Source organism: Rhinatrema bivittatum, unplaced genomic scaffold, assembly GCF_901001135.1.
Source record: "Rhinatrema bivittatum unplaced genomic scaffold, aRhiBiv1.1, whole genome shotgun sequence".
In the NCBI taxonomy this organism is placed as follows: Eukaryota; Metazoa; Chordata; class Amphibia; order Gymnophiona; family Rhinatrematidae; genus Rhinatrema; species Rhinatrema bivittatum.
The window spans coordinates 14,764-28,999 of NW_021821480.1; the positions used below are offsets into that span (position 1 = coordinate 14,764).

General features: G+C 52.6%; 1 protein-coding gene across 1 annotated transcript in view; it reads right to left on the minus strand.

Moving 5' to 3' along the window:
* LOC115082687 (phosphoglycerate kinase-like) overlaps positions 1-14,236 on the minus strand; it is a 39,844-nt gene that overhangs the window by 10,598 nt on the left and 15,010 nt on the right. Inside the window, exons 5-9 of the mRNA XM_029586881.1 lie at positions 11,698-11,801; positions 9,727-9,846; positions 6,823-6,937; positions 3,892-4,071; positions 3,151-3,328 (exon numbers count right to left, since the gene is read on the minus strand). Coding sequence (XP_029442741.1) covers positions 3,151-3,328; positions 3,892-4,071; positions 6,823-6,937; positions 9,727-9,846; positions 11,698-11,801 — 697 coding nt within the window. The remainder of the gene's footprint in view (positions 1-3,150; positions 3,329-3,891; positions 4,072-6,822; positions 6,938-9,726; positions 9,847-11,697; positions 11,802-14,236) is intronic.

Genomic DNA, 14,236 nt, shown 5'->3' on the forward strand with positions numbered 1-14,236 from the left:
GAAAGTAGAGTGCTAATTCGTCTGCTTTGGTTTGTGCTTGGTCGTCTGGAATGGTGGGTGTAGGTGATTTTGTGAGTTGGGAGACGTAAGAGAATAGGGTCCTGGCATCAAATTGAAGGTCGTGTATTCTGTGGGCATAGAAGTCTCTTTTTGTCTTTAAGATGGTGATCCTGTAGTTGTGGAGGGTGCGTTTGTAATCAGATAAATTAGTGGAGTTGGGGATCTTACGCCATTCGTATTCTTTGTGTCTGAGATTTTGTTTCATCTGCTTGAGTTCTGGGGAGAACCAGGGTTGTTTCTTCTTCTGTATTGAGTTGATATGCTGTCACCACCGCGCTCGGCCTCCTGCCTTTAAGCTGTACAATCAGCTAAATCCATGCCAGCTGAAAAACCAGCTTACGGACCAAGGCATACATCTGAGGGAACATAGAAATCACCTCAGGAATTCTCAACTGGGGAAGGGACCATTTGTATCACCGCAGGAGAGTGGGGCAATTAATTTTCTTTTTCAAATTCTCCTTCTAAAAACTGAAGCAGTCCCCAGTAGGGAGATGCACGTCCACCATCTGCTGGAGACGGAGAATTCTGGCGGGCTGATATCACTGCAGGACTATATATACTGCGTTGTCAACTTGCTCCATCTCCATCTGCTGGTAGAGGTGCATAACCCTCTGGTCCTGAGTCCATCCGTCTACATGCTAGGAAACTATTTACAAGTTACAGCCCCACCTCATCCCAGATACCACACAGGGTCCACTTCAGTATGGCCCCCCTAGTCAGGCAGAGCATTCAGAGCCAGCCTACATAATGCAAACTTCTCTCTTCCCAGAGAAATCCCACCTGCCCTCAAATCCTGCAGGAGATCCTCTCTCCAAGCTATGGAAGGCCAGAAATGAAGAATTACAAGAGATCAGCACCTGCCAATCACCCCAAGTTCAGCGGCAACTTCAAAAATGCAGAGTACCAAGAGCAAGACACAGCAGACGTCAGGACAGTGTGCACAGAAAGCAAAGCATAGGGTGAGGGGGCAGATGATGATGCTCTGTCTCAGTTCATGTGCTCACAGATGATTTTTTTTATCAGACTTCAGCAACTGGACAGCAGATTTCAAGAAGCTCCTGCAGGGAGGAGTTGGATGGTGGATGCTAACCGAGCTTTAACCCGTGGCGAGTTACTTCCACCTCTGAAATCTGGCTATCACTATACAATAAATGCAGACACAACAGTATCTGTGGCACTCTGATCTGCTGGAGATACTATTCCATTACCATAGGGAAGAGATGTTTTGCCAGTCTGCGATGTCCAAGCAGCAAAAACTTCACTTCGCCTTTCACCAGCAGGGATAAGCCACTCGCAGCTAAAGGCAGCGTGCTACAGACTCATCCGCTCGCCAGTAAGAACAGCAAGCCACAGAGTCAGCAGGGATAAGCCACTTGCCACTAAGAGCAGAGAGCCAGCAGGGATAAGCTGCTCACCACTAAGAACAGCGAGCCACAGAGTCAGCAGGGATAAGCTGCTCGCCACTAAGAACAGTGAGCCACAGAGTCAGCAGGGATAAGCTGCTCGCCACTAAGAACAGTGAGCCACAGAGTCAGCAGGGATAAGTCGCTCGCCACTAAGAACAGTGAGCCACAGAGTCAGCAGGGATAAGCTGCTCGCCACTAAGAACAGTGAGCCACAGAGTCAGGAGGGATAAGTCGCTCACCACTAAGAACAGCGAGCCACAGAGTCAGGAGGGATAAGCTGCTCGCCACTAAGAGCAGAGAGCCACAGAGTCAGGAGGGATAAGCCGCTCGCCACTAAGAACTGCGAGCCACAGAGTCAGGAGGGATAAGCAACTCGCCACTAAGAACAGCGAGCCACAGAGTCAGCAGGGATAAGCCGCTCGCCACTAAGAACAGCGAGCCACAGAGTCAGCAGGGATAAGCCGCTCGCCACTAAGAACAGCGAGCCACAGAGTCAGGAGGGATAAGCCGCTCGCCACAGAGTCAGCAGGGATAAGCCGCTCGCCACTAAGAACAGCGAGCCACAGAGTCAGGAGGTATAAGTCGCTCGCCACTAAGGACAGCGAGCCACAGAGTCAGGAGGGATAAGCCGCTCGCCACTAAGAGCAGAGAGCCACAGAGTCAGGAGGGATAAGTCGCTTGCCACTAAGAACAGCGACCCACAGAGTCAGGAGGGATAAGCCGCTCGCCACTAAGAACTGCGAGCCACAGAGTCAGGAGGGATAAGCCGCTCGCCACTAAGAACAGCGAGCCACAGAGTCAGGAGGGATAAGTCGCTCGCCACTAAGAACAGCGAGCCACAGAGTCAGGAGGGATAAGTCGCTCGCCACTAAGAACAGCGAGCCACAGAGTCAGCAGGGATAAGCTGCTCACCACTAAGAACAGCGAGCCTCAGAGTCAGCAGGGATAAGCCACTCGCCACAGAGTCAGCAGGGATAAGTCGCTCGCCACTAAGAACAGCGAGCCACAGAGTCAGGAGGGATAAGCCACTCGCCACAGAGTCAGCAGGGATAAGCCGCTCGCCACTAAGAGCAGAGAGCCACAGAGTCAGGAGGGATAAGTCGCTCGCCACTAAGGACAGCGAGCCACAGAGTCAGGAGGGATAAGCCACTCGCCACTAAGAGCAGAAAGCCACAGAGTCAGCAGGGATAAGTCGCTCGCCACTAAGAACAGCGAGCCACAGAGTCAGGAGGGATAAGCCACTCACCACAGAGTCAGCAGGGATAAGCTGCTCACCACTAAGAACAGTGAGCCACAGAGTCAGGAGGGATAAGCCACTCGCCACAGAGTCAGCAGGGATAAGCCGCTCGCCACTAAGAACAGCGAGCCACAGAGTCAGCAGGGATAAGCCGCTCGCCACTAAGAAGAGGGTGCCACAGAGTCAGGAGGGATAGGCTGCTCACCACTAAGAACAGTGAGCCACAGAGTCAGGAGGGATAAGCCACTCACCACAGAGTCAGCAGGGATAAGCCGCTCGCCACTAAGAAGAGGGTGCCACAGAGTCAGGAGGGATAAGCCACTCACCACAGAGTCAGCAGGGATAAGCCGCTCGCCACTAAGAGCAGAGAGCCACAGAGTCAGCAGGGATAAGCCGCTCGCCACTAAGAAGAGGGTGCCACAGATTCAACATGAATAAGCCACTCACCTATGATGGTGATACATCCCTTGTGAGTGACTTCAACCACTTTGTCCATGACGGCTTTAGTTCCTTTGGCGAATTTATTCATTTCAAACACGCCGACCGGCCCATTCCACACGATCTGCTTGGCTCGGCCCACGGCATCCACAAACTTCTTTACACTTTCTGGGCCACAGTCCAAACCCTTAGAAGAGAATGAGATGGGAAATGAAACAGAACATGGGCTTTCCTTTCTCCCAAGTCCAACTGGAAGAGAAGAGTCAGAACCATTTCTATTCAATGCACCACAGGAGAGCCCCCCTCCCCCCCAACGTCAGGGCCCCAGGTCCCACGCGGCAGGCATGCATCCCCGTGGCAAGTCTGCAGGCTTGACGTAAGCGGACCCTGGACTGTCCGATGGGGCACTCCTGCCTTTTTTTTGGGAAAAAATGCGTGCAGGATAAGGTACATGGGATGGGGGGGGTGTCAGTTTCCTGCTCCATATGGCGTGAGTGTTTTCAAGGAGGTACTGCACATGGATCAGGCGGGGGTGGGTGGGAGATTTTCCTCTTGGGACCCCTCCCACCTCTCAACCGGCAAGGGGACCTGAAATCCCCTGTCTTGGGGAGGCTGAAGAGTACACATGCACATAAATAACCTTCCAAACAAAAAAGATTTAAAAACAATTTGCTGTACGTCTTTCCTAGCAGTTGCATCACTGTCTCCAGGAGTGGCTCAGATGCCCTCGCTCTTGGTCACGGGACTCACCAACCAGCCGGCAGGGATGCCCGTTGCCACGCTGGCTTCTCTAGTGCTGGCACCCTCGTCAAACTTGTCCGCGATGGTGAAGTCCACGGGCAGCGTAATCACCACCTTGTTCTTCTCTGCCTTGGCCATCAGATCCTTCACGATCTTCGCCCCTTCCTCGTCATACAGGGACGAACCAATCTGCAGGGGGGGGGGATAGACATGTGCTCATCGTACCCATCCTCTCTCTCTCTCTCTCCCCCTCCCCAACCCCCACCCGGGGTACCAAGTCTCTCTTCAATTTCAAAGCCCCTGGGACTTGGTCAACAAAACCCAGAAACCTCTGGTACTATCTGATCCATAACTGAATGTGACAGAACAGAGCACACGACACATATACTAAATCAAACTCTCCATGTGACGAAACCAGAGTTAAATAAAGGCTGGGGTCAAGACATATGCACACAAGACAGAAGTGATGGGTAAAAACACTTGAGTTACTTCTAAGAAAGCCGAATCAATCTCGCGCATTTTTTTTGCAGAAAAACAGATTGGCAGGTGCGCCCTGTACCTGGATAGCTCCTGTCTGCTCCCCCCAAAGAGAGAGAATGCAACCTTACAGGCCAGGCCGATGCAGATAGGTGCATTCAGGCGAATGCACAGGTTTACCTGCTCTGGAACGCGCATCTTGTGTGTGCAAGGCTTACTGCCCATGCAGCAAGGAATTTTTGCTCATGGAAAATGTGCAATCAACTTAGCGCCCTTGCATGGAAATAAATCCCTTGCATTTTCTTAGCAATGGAAACTTGGTGGAGTAAAGTTTCTAGTGAGTGTGTTGACAGTGGCAAGAGGAAATATCCATGAACCGCTATTAATTAATAAGCAACAGTAGCTTGACATCTATTTAATGTTTGGGATCCTGCCAGGTACCTGTGACTTGGACTGGCCACTGTTGGGCCTGATGGACCCTTGGTCTGACCCAGCATGGCAGCTGCTTATGTTCCTATGAGTGGGAGAGGCCTCGGGAGCACACAGTGAGTTCCCATTGCTGTGTTTTAGGATTCTGTCTCTATTCCCTCCCTGTAACTGCCTCGCAGCAGCCCCCCAGCACCAGCCCACCCCCCCCCCCCCATGCCTCTCATCTCTGGCACTGCTGTGATTTTTTTTTCTTTCACTCTCCTCTCAGGGACCCAACACAGAGTTCTGCGGTCCCTCCTCCTTCCCCACCAGCGCTTTCTCCCACCTGCCCCCCCCCTTCTGCTCTAACAGCAATCAGGTTTAAAACGCGCCTTCAGCCCATGCTGGCCGCACATTTTGCTCCCTCGCCCCGTTTGCTTTTTTTTTTTTTTTAAACTCCCGATTCGTTAGCATCTCATTAGTTTACTGCACTTGGAATTAAAAAGAAAAAAAAAAAAATTCAATCTGTGCATTAAAAGCGTTCGCTGGATTTCCGATGATTGCATTGGCCCGTTAATGAGATCTCTGTATAACGATGCCCCCTATCGATCCACGGTGTGACCACACCTCGGGTACTGCACGCAGGACTGGTCATCCCCTCTCAGAAGATGCAGCAGAACCAGGAAAGGTGCGGAGCAGGGCAACCAAAATGATAAAGGGGGACTGGAACGGTCCCCTACGAGGTTCCTGGAGGCCAGGGTCCATTAACACGGACTCTGCCGCTCCCTAAATCCGGGAACGAGCAGCAGGTTTATATTTTGTTTGTTTGTTTGTTGGTTGCCTGGTGCCAGGCTCTAGGCGATGCACAGAGCACGTTCATCTATAATGAAATCAGAAACATAAACCCGCAGTACAGCAGAGCACACTACATGGCCGAGAAACTTAATGGTGAACAAAAGCCCTCGAATTATAAACCAGAAGGGCAAGGCAGAAGCAAGCGGCACAGAAAGCTAAGCCTTAAGCAGGGACCGAAACGCTTTGATACGGGGTCCGCGGTGAAGACGCTCGGGCCCGGAATTCCAGAAACCCGAGGCGCCCACAGAATACACGGCCTTTCCCGAGTTTCTGCCAGGCACGCCGTGCGCACCGAGGGAACGCTCAGGGAGTCCCCTTCCAGAAGCCGGGGCGAGAAACGCCAAGCACTGCACGAGCCCACAGAACAGAAATCTGTGGCACCAGCATCGCCCTCCTGGATTCGGACTCGCTGGATTACAGGAGGCCGGGGAAGGTCAGCAAGGACCAAAGCAAAAAGTGACACCTCTAACGCCACAGCTGGAAACCGGATCGGCCTAGTCAGAGACAGGATACGCTGGGCCCAATGGCCTTATGTTCCTGAATATTTAAAATCGGAAACCTCGATTGCTGGGGCTCTCTCAAAGTCCTTACCGGGCACACGGACCCTGCAAAAAGATGCAGAGGGCACTCAGCATTCGGGCAAGAGGTGGATGATACATGTAACAAGTTATTTACGGTCTGAATGAAGAAACAAGAAGAGGATCGGGCAGCTGCTGGGGTCAGGGAGACAGGGCGGAAACATCTGACAGCTCCAGAACAGTAGGATTTTCATCTGAATTTTATCTGTAAAGTCCCAGGGCTTGCGTCTTACTGGTTATTTCCAACACGAAGAGCCACTCCAAGCACACGATGCTCCCGGCAGCAGGGAGTCACTTAAAAACAGAGGAAGAGGCAAGCAAAGCCCAGCGGTTTTGTCCTTCTCTTTCGGATTTTTCACTCAAATCGGAACCAGGGCTGGGAACGGACACCACGAGCCTTTGCTCATAACTGCCCTGGAAAGTTTCCCCTTATTTTACATCCCCAGTCATCGCGGTGCCGCTCCTTTGCTCAGGAGCCATGAGAGCGGGGACCTTTCCAGAACCCTGCAGTAATGGGTCCTAAACCCTGCCCCATTGCACCGTCACTGCATCCCCAGGAAACAAATCCAGATCCCTCCCCGCGTGAGCCTCCAGGCTGGCCCCACACACACCCCCCTCCTACCTCCATGTTATTGAGCACTTTGAGGAATGTGAAGGCCATGCCACCACCGATGATCATCTCGTTGACTTGATCCAACATATTGTTGATCAACTGGATCTTGTCCTTGACTTTTGCACTGGGAAGACATGAAACAGAGCAGACAGGTATAAACAGGGACTCCCTACAGCCTCAGCGCTCACCGAGACAGTCAGTTACACCAACCCATCGCTCTGATGCTCCCCCCTCAGCCTCACAGTGCAGGGCTCACTCCAGTTCTGGCTGGAAAGAGGGCACCTGCCTCCCTGATGTAAATAGCTGGTGTTTGTGTGTGTGAATCTGTACCGTGCTGCGTATTGTCCAGTAGCGCTTTAGAAATTACGAACAGTAGCAGAAATCAACCACACGGAAGTTATGCTGCGCAATATAGAGATGAAGGAACTCAACGAAAGTTACAGGCCTGAGCTGGATCCAGTCATGCCTCCTCCTCTACTGAAGACCTTGCTCCAGGCACAGCATGGGAGAAAGTCTGTGAGAGGCGTGGGCCTCTATTTTATGAAGAAACTCTACTAGGGGCCCGGTTTAATAAGGTGCGCTGAGCTGCCAAGTGCATGTGCTTCTTCTGTGCACAAATTCTGCTCCCGATACAGCAGGGAGCTTTGCATGCAAAAAACGTGTGCGCACAAACCAGCGCAAAACCGTGCACACAAATTAGTGCTCCTCCGATTAAGTGTCATGTTAATGAAGGCATTTGCTAATTACCCCACCGTGCAGAGAGGTGCGTTGGGATACTGCATGGATTCTCAACCCTGGAAATGTAACTACTGGCAAAGGTGGAGTATGGTTACTCTATGGGGCTCAACCTGGTATCGGGGTACCGGGGTGTCCTGTACTCTGGATTCATGCACTTCACACACAGTTTATGTGCAAATCAAGGTGTTTTTTTGGACACAAAGCATCTTATGCACAGAGAAAAATGCTTTATGCAAGGCGACACTGTGTGTGTGCAGAAAATGTTTTATGCACCCATTTTTTGGGTTAGTGGGCTATTTTCAACTCCCGATGCATCAGCATACTGTTAGCTTACTGCAACGGGAGCTAAATATTTTTTAGCACATGCATTAAACCGTGCACTGAATTTCAGCGGCAGTTTTAACACGCAGCTTATTACATTGGCTCTTGATGTTTGCAAACACTAAAGGGGCTTTCACTTGTGCAGGTTTTTTTTTTACTGTGCTGCTCCGGGTCCAGTTTATGCACATCCCCCCAGCTGCATCTTATTTATTAGGGTCCTTTTGTTTTCACTTTTTATACCAACTTTCTGCAAAAGGTTTCTGGGTTTTAGCAAATGTGAAAAATCTGTTTAAATTGATTTTTCCACCCTAATTTTAAAAACATGGCTGCAGGCCCAGATTCTTTCCCTGAGAAGGCAGATGGTGGGGGGGGGGGGGGGGGGGGAAGTGCATAAACTGGGCCCGGAGCAGCCCAGTAAAAATAAAACCTGCACAAGTGAAGGCCCCTTTAGTGCTTGCAAACATCAAGAGCCAATGTAATAAGCTACGTGTTAAAACTGCCGCCGAAATTCAGTGCACGGTTTAATGCATGTGCTAAAAGATATTTAGCTCCCTTTGCAGTAAGCTAACAGTACGCTGATGCATCAGGAGTTGAAAATAGCCCACTAACCCAAAAAATGGGCGCATAAAACAATTTTCTGCACACACACAGTGTCCTCTGTGCAGAAGATGCTGTGTGTGCAATACCCCAGCATGCCACTAGGGTGCGCTCACAGCGCACAGCCCAGCCAGCAGTACATTAGTGCACTGACCCAGAGGCTAAAAGCTTCTGCTGGACCCTGGGGACAGCCCATCCACAAACGGGGGGCATGGGGGAGAGCCGTAGACATGAGCACAGCACCGCCCTCTAAATGAAGCCCAGGAACCGGACACTAAAGCAAAAATGCAAAATTCACAGAAAGCTGGTGCACGGTGGCTGTCTGTCCATCCCCCGCAGCAAGGGAAAACCTAAATCTGTTCAAACCAAATCGAGAAAGGGAGGGTGGGGGAGGGGGCCTGCACACACAATTTCACCAAATGCTGCCAACCTGCACAGAACAAAACAGGTACAGCCAGGCCAGGACCTCCCCTAATGGAGCTCCAGCAGGAGCACAAGCACAGAGGAGGTGGGAGGATACATCGGCCGGGGATTTCTTTTTGGTTTTTTTGTGGAGGAATGGGCAGTGCTGCACTGGGCAGGACGGAGGAATCGCACTTTTCTGTCACAAGTGTTGACTTCTGCGATTCTCCCCCCCCCCCCCCCTCCCGAGATCAGCCATGCTGGGAATACGGTCATGCATGACCTCACGTGGAACGATATCATACGGGCTCATGCTGTGTGTGTGACGTCATCATGTGTGGCATCACAGCCAACACAGACCAATCAGATCGCAAGTCAGCCTGAGCAGTTTGGGACCACTGCTGCCCTCCAGGAATTTAGGGGAAAATTACACTGCAGCAATTTTAATGAATTTCTGAAGACCACGGCTCACTGGGCTGTTTGACCGAACACGTGTGCATTTCTGGACAGGATAGCGTGCTCTAGCACAAAGGGGCGGGGGTCATGACGTGACGCCGCAAGGGAGGCGGAGCGCGGGAGTAACGTCAGAAAATGTTACTGGGTGGAGAGGACGTAAAACGCAATGGAAGTCTTCCGGGGCAGATAAATAGTAACAGAATTCAGGGCAGCACGGGATAAGCACAGAGGAGGAATTCAGGGGGAAACCAAGGCAAGGCAACAGGCAGCGGCTCGGGCAGCCTGGAGGGGGCCTCGCAGCCCTGGCCTGCCCTCCGTTACAGCGCAGGAGGGAGGGAGGGCTTGCGATCCAGTGACAAAACGTTCTGGGATAGGACGCGACGTGCGGACGGCTCTTACCCTCCCAGGATGGCCAGGAACGGTCGTTCTGGGCTCTCCAGAGCCCTGGCAAAGTAGTCCAGCTCCTTCTTCATCAGGAAGCCGGCAGCTCTCTGGGGAAGGTGGACGCCCACCATGGAACTGAGGAGGGGGACGGACACACACACAAAGTGGATTAAAAAAAGTGGAGAGAAAACGTTAGTAAAAATGGTTAAATCTGCCATGAGACTCGAGCGAGAGCCGCCAGAGCAGGAAAGGAAAACGCACAGGCGAAACGAGACTTGCAGGCTTCACCCGCCGTCATAGTCAGGACTGGTGCAAGGGTGACGGACGCCCTAGGCAAAACCTCAGCCGTCGCACCCACCCCACCAGCATTGCTCTTCCTCTTACCCCCCCCCCCCCCAGCTCCAGGACCCACGGCAGGCTAGGGGGGCACTGGGAAGCATTTTCCCAGCTTCTTGCACCACAGGCGAGATCCAGGGAGCGCAGCGGGCGCTCTCGGCACTGCCGTGGATCAGGAAGCTGAAAGCTGTTGCCACAGGAGACGCTCAGCAGAGCGAAGGAGGAAGGGGAGGTGGCAGCGAGGACACTGGCAGGGTCTCATCACCAGGGCAAGGTTACAGCCCCAAATGATGCAGGCAGGCCTGGTCCAGTTCTCCCGCTGCCACCACCACCGGCCCAGGTCATGGTCCCTGCTTCAGTAAACTCCGGCAGGAAGCTCAGCGAGCGCGTGGTAAATGCATCAGTGGTCTGCCGGCAGTGCCTCCTGTGCAGGGTTTCCCAAATGCTCACATCTACCACTAATGCCTCCAGAAACTGCCCCCCCAAAACAAAAACAAAAAAAACCCCAACCATGAACGGTGCCGTTCAAACGGAGAACCCAACAGTCTGGATAAAAAGGACCGGCCTGCCGACGACGGGATGCAAGGAAGTTACCATCACATCAGAGCGAACCCTCGCGTTCTCTGTTCACCTTCCCTAAAACCCACAAACCAGTGCCGGAGAAATCCAGCGGCACAAGTCAGCACCAGAACCTGAAGAGACATTTAAAGTGTGACAGTGAGGACCCGCGCTCCTGGGCTGGAATAACCCACACCCCCCTCTCTCTTGCTTTTTAAAATATTTATCCAGTAACCACGAACACATAAGAGAACAAACGACGGCGTGCAAGGACGAGAGATTACTTCAAGTCACAGAAGCAAGAGTCCAGTTTCTTTCTGCTCCTTTGGGTTCACGGGTCCCGCGAGACATCCCTTGCATAGGTTTCTTCCCTCCCCACCACCATTTCCACATCCCCTCCCAACTCAGCCAAATGCCAGCCCCAGGTTACATAGCAGGGCTCCCTGCAATCACGGGACCTAAATCCAACCCCTTGGTATCACCATCGGACGGATTCCTTACCCCCCCCCCCCCCCCCCCCCCCCCCCCCAAGTGCTGTGAATGCTGCCGCCACAGCCCTGCCAACTCTGGGGAGGAGAATCCCGGTCCCTCCTCCTCCTCCTCACTGCCACCAAACTGGCCCTGCTCCCCGCGTGCCTCCACCCTGCTGAGGGCAGCGGTCAGTTCAGGATGACCGCCTGCTATGACCGGGCGCACAGCTCATCCTATCAGCCAAGGGTGCAGAGAAGGGACTTCACCCCCCTCCCCCCCCCCCCCAGCCTATCTACTGCTGCTCAGTTACTGCTGGCGCAGGCCGGAAAGTATTTTAATCAGGGACAGGTAAACGAGCCCCCACGGCACAGGCCTAGGGCTTCGTCAGCCGGTAATGAGGTGCGCCACGGCTGCTGAAGTGCCGGCCCGGGTAGGAGCCGCGCCCCCGAGCTCCCACCAGGCACAACTGCTCATATCATGGAGATCCCCGGTGCGGCTGAGACACGGCGCAAATTAAGAGAGGTACAGGGTCCGGAGGGAACTCAAGACAAGGCCGCCACAGGCTTAACACCGCCTGCTCGCGTGGCTCTCTCTCTCTCTCTCCTGAACATCCCCAAGTACCTGTGCGCACGGTGAGCCGTCCCGAAGGCGTCGTTGACGTACACGTCTCCCAGCTTGGAGAGGGACGCTCGGAAAGCCTCCACGTGCGCAGCATCAGCCTTGATCTGAAACAAAAAAAAACAACACACAACGGGCAGCATCTCATCCATGAAAGCCGGACATGAGCACCTCGTAAGCAGGACGGGGCCGGTCTCTGCAGCAAAGGACAAACTGCTACACCCAGGCAATCGTTTCGATCTAAAATCTTCCCAGAAAGGGTAGTATATGCTCTTATCGAAAAGATTCCCCCATTCTGCCCTTAAAGGAAGAGGCAAAAGGGCTCAAACAAAGCAGCAAGGCCCAATCTTTTTCATCCGCTATGTTTAAGGAGCTTCCTCACATTGTGCCTATAATCTGCCACTAGACGCAGGCAGCTCAGGGCAGCGTCTGCTTTGGGGTAATTTGCCAGGGACTGCCAACATTCCTGGCCGTCTTGGGGGGCAAGAGAAGCCCAGAAACCACCACTCGACGCCTTGAGATTTTCCTGTCATAGCCTCTGCCCTTCCCAATGGTCAGGGCCTCCCGGGGGGCAGGCCAGAACCCTACTCTTCATCCCATGCCCACATCAACCTCAACGCAGCTTCTGACATCCCTGCCCCGACCTCCCCCCCCCCCTCCCCCTCTGCCAAGGCTGTGAGCTTTGCATCCCACCGCTGGCACAAGGAGCATCAACCCAAGCAAGCGATCGGACTTCGAGGCTGGACACCAGCGCACGCAGGGGATGCTGGCGCACGGCCCCGGCGCTGGGGCCTATCCGAGCGGCCCAAATCAGAACCACCGGCGATGTTTAGAGCTGAATCCGCAAAGGAATGGCAAAGAACAAACATTTTCCCCCAAACTGGGCAGACAAGTTTGCTCGAGTTCACCAACCCAGCTAAATGTGTAATTCCAACCAGCATAAGGCAAACACTGGGAGCTGTGAGGCACACGCAGGCCCGTGCTGGTGGTGCGAGAGTATCCGAACGCTATGGCAACAGTAAACACCCAGGACAAGAATGAAAGCGCCGGCCCAGCACTCGTGTGTTTGGATTTGCAGAGCTGCTCTCATGAACGAGGTGATTAATGCAGCTCTCGTTAGTCCACTTAACTACACAGAAACGAAGAGCAGGAAGAAAGAAAAAAAAGTCATTTGCCGCCCCAACCGGAGGAGGAGGAGGAGGCAGGTTGTACTGGACTAACCTGCAGTAGGCCTTTCCTACAGGACGGAAAACAGCTGATAAAAAGGTCAGAGTCAGATGTGCAAGGTCACTCGCACAAAACACCGACGGCCCATTATTGTAATCAAACAGCAGCAGACGTGGGGTAGAGACACAAAAAAAGGCTGCAGGTTTCTGTGATTCACCTGCAGGGAACTTCACGTCAGACACCGCTCCCCCTCTGAAATGCTGGGACGTTATTATCTGGCACCGTCTGCCTTCTGACCTTCCTGCCCTGGCACAGGGCCAACCTCTCCTCTTAGAAACCTCAGCAAGTTGGAGCTTCAAGCCAGAAAAAGATTTTCAGGCCGCCCGCACAGCAAGGGCCGCACCGCCACCTTTTAAAATCAGGCAGCTAAAAACCCCAGCAGACCATCGAAGAGCACGCCAGCACCGTGGACACTATTAATGCACACTCTGCCCTCAGATGGCCCGGCAGCGTAACCCCCGGCTCAGAGAGTGTCCTGTGTCCGTCTCGAAAAGGTCAGCTCCCTTCATGTCAGCGTTTAGCTCCACTAATTATACAAAGCTGTCCAAGGACTGCAGATTAGGTGGGGGTCAGCAAGGCTAAGAAAAGCAACTGCCTAGGAGCCGACGCTTCCCTGACCTTCAAGAAAATGTCAGAGGTAGGCAAGAGCAAGGGAGTCAAAGCTCCCGATTTAAAGCTGATCTATAATTAAAATTAGTTCACATCAAGTCCTTCCCTTTAGAAGTACAGGAGCGTATGTAACATCTCCCAATCATTAAAGCAGCACAAAGGAAAAAGAAAGCTTTTCCCATCAATAAGCAGGTTGACTTAGCCATTGCATACAAGTGATGTCATCCAGCGGCACTAAAAGGACTTGTCTCTCCCAGCCGGAAGAGTTCTGAGCTCTACCGAGCATGTGCAGAAATCCCTGTACAGGCTGTGCCTCGTGAACCTCCTCAGGCATCTTGTCTCCAAGTAGCAGAACGGACACGTACTGCGTCGCTCCGTACATTTCTTTTAACGTAAAACTTTAAATTTGATATTTTCTCTTACTAATCCTTATATCTAGTTGCCTCGCTGCCTTATGCGGCACCCCCAGCAGCACTTTTCAGTACTACTCAAAAAAAAAAAAAAAGATGAAAGAAAGAGACTTTCAAAAGACGTTACCTCCTCAGAACATGTTGGGGAAGAATTAAAAAAAACCTGAGTGGATTCAAAAACTGCATTTTCAGCAAGGTACGATCCGTCACAGACAAGAGCTCTGCTATCAATGCCCTGGGCCGAAACACACCACTGTGGACAGAAGCTACTTAAAGCTGAGTTACAGATCCTCCTC